This window comes from Saccostrea cucullata, unplaced genomic scaffold (assembly GCF_032062105.1).
Source record: "Saccostrea cucullata isolate Sc308-1 unplaced genomic scaffold, CSIRO_AGI_Scuc_v1 ctg22594, whole genome shotgun sequence".
Classification (NCBI taxonomy): domain Eukaryota; kingdom Metazoa; phylum Mollusca; class Bivalvia; order Ostreida; family Ostreidae; genus Saccostrea; species Saccostrea cuccullata.
In genome coordinates this window covers 360-5,907 of record NW_026933894.1, presented here as the reverse complement: position 1 = coordinate 5,907, position 5,548 = coordinate 360, and the positions used below count along the sequence as shown (strand labels likewise).

Below are 5,548 nucleotides of genomic sequence, written 5' to 3'. Positions count from 1 at the left end.
AGAATGAGGTATATTCAAATATTTCATCACAATAAACATATTACTTATTAGCAAATGAATCTTTTAGGAGCCTTATAAATTGTGAAAACATAGAATTAATTTTAGTACACCGAAAAATGTGATTGTTACTATAATGAATTACCCAGTCTTCTTTCAAACAAAGCAAATCGGGAGCAGAGCAAACACAGACCTCCTGAAACATCAGAGATGGGGTACGATGTCATAGAGGAGTAAGCTTCCCCTGTCGATCGAACAATTTTGTTCTAAACGCGGCACTAAGGGCCACTGATCACTGAGGGATCATTTTCGTGCCAGCACCTACTGCGACACCGGAACTTGATTTATAGAATCTCATCCAAGGGACCGGTCTCCACGTCCCACAGTGGGATTCTAACCTGCGACGTAATGACCAACTTCTTATTCCGCGGCTCTGGAGAGGACATTCTTACCACAACGTCACATTGCCGTTCGTTATCTTCGACTTTTACAAATAATTTTGAAGAGTTAAATGTCTGATTTACCGCTAGTAAGCTCCAAGTTTAAAACGGCATGAAGAGCAGTCAAACCAGATTTTCCTTCATGCTTTACATCCCCGCCAGCTTTCAATAAATAAGAAGCAACGTCCAGTTTACATCTCAAAAGTGAATTTATCAACGGAGAATTGCATCCTTTGAGGCATATATTTGGACCAGCTTTTTGCATAAGTAAGTCCTGAACATCTTCCACATTCAAATTTGTCTTTTCCTTTATCATTAGGTTTAGAGGAGTGTATCCTTCGTGGTTTAAAACATTAATATCCGTCCCACTTTTAAGCAGAAGCTCCAGAATTTCTCCTTTCTTTTTTCTTTTTAATGTAGTTGAACCTAAAATCATACTGAATAGCATACAAGTCTAAAATGAAATCGATTCTGTTTGTTAAATGTTATTAGTGATGCAAGTTATCATCAGATTCAAATCTATGTAAAACGTTTCTTATGCCCCTGTAATCGAAAATTCTGGGTAAATATTTTTGCCCTGTCCGTCTATCTGTCTGTTTGTGTGTCCGCCAAAACTTTAACCTTGCCCATTACTTCTGACTGGAAGGGGGTATGGCTTCCATATTTCACGAGTGTATTCCTTGTGATAAGACCTTTCGTTTGGAGACCTTTTGACCTTGGAGTTTGAAACAATTTCACACAAATAAAACTCAAACTTTTACTTTGGCCAAAACTTTGAACGGTTGATGCAAGGACTTTTATCCAAGAACTTTGACCTTTTGACTTGACTTTTTGGAGATTGACAAACTATTAAAAAACTTGAACCCTGGCCAGGGCAAGGTACTGGCTAGGGCTTTCATATTTAACATATGTAATTCTTGTGACAAGACTTTTCATTGGATACTAACAACTTTGACCTTGGAGTTTGACCTGCTTTTATAATTGATTTGCATTTGGGAACTTTAAACTTAACTAGGTTGCGATATGTGGGCGTCACTGTTTCAAAAAGACATCTTTTTATGTCCCAGTAAACAAAATTTCAGGGTTATATAGTTTTTGTAGTGTCCGTCCGTCTGTCTGTCTGTTTGTCCGCAAAAACTTTTACCTTGCCCATAACTTTTGATATAGTTGAGCTATGACTTTCATATTTCACGTGTATTCCTTGTGACAAGACCTTTCTATGGGTACCATTTGACCTTGGCCTTGGAGTTTTATCAACTTTTACATGAAAATTTTAAACTTTTACTTTGGCCATATCTTTTGAACAGTAGATACCAGGATATTTATACATCAAATATGTAATCTTTGTCAAAAGTCTTTTCATTGGATACCAACAACCTTGACCTTTTGACCTTGACATTGTAGATTTCCGTACTTGTGAAAAAACTTTAACCTTGGCCATAACTTTTGAACGGTAAGGGATAGTGCTTTCATACTACATATAATATTATTAAATGATAAGGAATTTTGGTGCTCTCTGATTGGTCTAGACGCCATTTACTAGTGTGTACCTCAGAGTGAGTTAACCTCAAATGACGTTCTGGGAGGTTTATTCGGGTTTTCCCTCTCGACCAACCATAGATTTGCTTACAGCTTTTTCGACCAATCAGATTGCGTGTTTCAAAGCATGTGTCGGTGTGAATGTAAAACATGTCAGACGCCATTACCAAGGAGATTACGAACTTTTGAAAGTAAATGGTTGAGCATTTATTGTTTATTAATATTGTTTTTAACTTTTTAACTAATATTTGTTTAGCTGTTGAAGTATATCAACATGTAAAAAGTGTAATTACACTTTACATTATGGATGTTTATATTTGAAGGAGACAAGAATGAAAGAGTCAGCAGTGTTGTAAAATTCCTCATCATTTAATAAAACGGTTATTGACTTTTGAATTCGGTCTACTCGTGACTATACAGACCTGGTCAGGTATTGGTTAACCTCGGCCTTCGGCCTCGGTCAACCTATACCTGACCAGGTCTGTATAGTCACGAGTAGACCTCATCAAAAGTCAATAATTGTATAATGTAATCCTTGTGAGAAGACCCTTCATTGGATACCAAAAACTTTGACCATTTGACCTTGACATTTGAGACTGACCTACTTTAAAAAAGCAAACCTTGACATTACTTTTAAAGGGTTAGAGCTAGTGCTTTTATATTTGACATATTTTATCCTTCTGACAAGACCTTTCATTTGATAACAAGAACTTTGACCTTGCAGTTTGACCAACTTAAAAAAAATTTTCTTGGCCATAACTCTGAACGGTTAGGGCTAGGCCTTTCATACTCTATATATAAGTATTCTCTGTGGCAATACCTTTCATTTGATACCAAATACATTGACCTTCTGACCCTTGATTTCTGTACTTGTTGAAAAAACTTGAACATTGGCTTACTTTCAAATTTCACAATTGTTTTCCAATGAGAATACCCTACTTCTGTGCCAATTAATTACATCTGCATTTAAGAAAAGTTAAATCTTTGCTATGTTGCCATACGGGGGCATCAGTGTTTCACAAACACATCTTGTTTGTATATACTAGTAATAAATATATATTTACATGAAAGGAGACATACACAAATGATGCAATACGGTGTTTCCATTTTGGTCTTGAACTGTTGGATCTGCACCAATATCTAGAAGTTGCTTGATGAGACTGTAATTACTAACTGCTAACATCAAGCAAGTAGTTCCTTCTTTATTCTGTCTGTCAGGATAGATTCCCTTTTTAAAGAAATTGAAAACAAATTTGAAAAGACCGTGCTTTTTCTCATTGTTTAAAACGAAACAGCCTTTATTTATCCTTACAGTCACTGGTGTGTTCACACTGCTTGCTTGGCTGTTCACTGAGGCTCCTGCTCCTAATAGGAGATTGAAGATTTCTGTGTTAGGGTCCTCTACTTCAAATTTACCTTGAAAGATAGGTTAAATATCTATACAAGACGTTAGGCTAAGAGATATTTTTTCATCGAGTTCAAGATTATTGTATTAAAGTTGATGGAATCTTGCATCGAAAAAGATAAAGGGACGGTTTCAATCTTGCCCTGTGTTTTTCTTCAAAATAAAAGTGATGTAAAATAAGTTAAACTCATGTTTTCTGGATCTTTGGAATTCCATGCATAAGTATCATATTTGTTTCTCATTACCTTCTCAATGCTAATTGTGACGTCATAAATTTGTGCATTTTCACGTATTTTCTTTAAAAAAGTTGCAGAAGTCACTATTTCAATGAAATTTTTGTTTCAGTTGATATTGTCCACAGGCATCACCCACAAAGATTTTGAGATATGTGATTTTTCAAAGAACTTTACACAACATATCCAAAACATAAAGTTGGTCAGGGCTGTGGACACTACATGTATATTCTAAAGGAAAAGAACCTTTAAAATGATTTTTTAGATTTTTTTCTCTTTAAAATTGAGGTGGATCAAATTAATGACGTCACATTTTCAGAATTGTATTCCTTCAAGACATATTCTTTCGGATTTATTACAATTATATTCTTGACTAATATTTCAGCCAGTTTCAAAACTTTTTGAAATCATGAAATTTTTAGGGCACAATAAAGCTTAAACCGTACCTTTTTTATTCATCATATAGTTTTAATAATTTTTAATTTTTTTTGTGTACTTGAAACAGCTGCATTTAGTTGTTTTTATTTATTTCTCAACATTTTAAAGGTTGGTTTAAGAATTTATTGCTTACCCTTGATACAACATTCATGTAATGCTGTAAATCCGTTCTTTCCATGGTGATTAACGTTTGCTCCTTGTCGGAGTAACAAATCCACAAGTTCAAATGACGAAAGTCTGACAGCTTTTATCAGAGGTGAAGCGAATCCCTCTTCACATTCGTTGACGGAGGCACCATTTTCAATCAAAATTTGAACAAGATTTACTAAGTTGCTTGCCTTAGAGAATTCTCCGTTCTCATCCAGAAATCTATTTAGCAACGACTGTTTTTCACCAGTACCTACAATATGTATTTTATTGTATACTTATGAACATGTAGGTGTATGTCAAATCATTCATTGCGTTTTACTCAGAGTTGAATACATGTACTAGTACTGTATTTATTTTTGCAGATTTCTCCAGTCCTAGAATTAAAAAGGTAATAAAACATAATTACAGTATTTCTTTGGGAATTAATAAATGAAAGACTTGATAATAAAATTTAAAAGAAAATGTTTCATGTTGGTACCTTCAAAAGAATTGAGATAAACTTTCAGATATGCATAACGAGTATACTACATGTATATGATTATATTTAATAATTATGCAAGTCATAAGAACAATTAGACTGTCGGAAGAATACTGTAACACGTTCGTTTAAGAAATAAACAACAATGTGAAAAAGTTCTCTGCGAAATGAACTTTTAGTTGGTCATGAGATCAAATCCGAAAAGCCGAAGGGCTTCTCTGCAGGTGTCATAACTGTTATGTCCATTATACCGGAAATCCGGAGTTCATATCATATTGGGTTCATCTTTTAGATATTACGCATGCTTTCCGTTTTGTGTATTGGCCAGTAGCCATGATGTGTTGTAGACTGATGAATAAACCATAGTCAGTTAATGTTGTGTGTGTTAAAAGAACCCTATGAACAGAGTGATAAACATAACAATTGGCGACGAGATTTACAACACCACAACCGCAAATACTGGTACTATGGCTGTCTACGGAAAAATAGAGAACTACGAGTTCGACATGAACTGGGACGAGTACATTGAAAGGTTAGAACATTCTTTAACTGCCAATGGAATTGACGATAATGACAAAAAAGAAGTCTATATTATTGACAGTATGTGGTCAGAGGATGTACGGACTTATTCGTAATTTAACGTCCCCGGAAAAGCCATCTGATAAATCCTATGCAGAGTTGAAAACTTTGATAGCGCAACACTTGAAACCAAAACCACTAGCGATTGCGGAGCGATTTCGATTTTACCAGAGAAATCAGGGAAAACAGGAAACTGTTAGTCAGTATATTGCTGAACTTAGAAAGCTTAGTGAACATTGTGATTTTGGTGAGTTTTTGAATCAAGCATTACGTGATCGTTTAGTGTGTG

At 35.0% G+C, this 5,548-nt stretch overlaps 1 protein-coding gene across 1 annotated transcript; it reads right to left on the bottom strand.

Annotated features, from left to right (window-relative positions):
- Nucleotides 1-71: 71 nt before the first annotated feature.
- Nucleotides 72-4,983, bottom strand: LOC134239554 (poly [ADP-ribose] polymerase tankyrase-1-like). Its single transcript, XM_062721720.1, has 5 exons — nt 4,980-4,983; nt 4,186-4,452; nt 3,289-3,392; nt 3,057-3,204; nt 72-863 (listed from the first exon to the last, which is right to left on the bottom strand). Exons 1-5 carry the CDS (start codon nt 4,981-4,983, stop codon nt 505-507), a joined length of 882 nt encoding a protein of 293 aa, XP_062577704.1. The 3' UTR covers nt 72-504.
- Between the last annotated feature and the right edge of the window lie 565 nt (nt 4,984-5,548).

Coding starts and splice junctions, on each gene's coding strand:
- LOC134239554 (XM_062721720.1), bottom strand. Junction 3,393..4,185: donor ACATGAATGTTGTATCAAGG/GTAAGCAATAAA, acceptor CTATCTTTCAAG/GTAAATTTGAAGTAGAGGAC. Junction 864..3,056: donor CACCGTATTGCATCATTTGT/GTATGTCTCCTT, acceptor GTATGATTTTAG/GTTCAACTACATTAAAAAGA.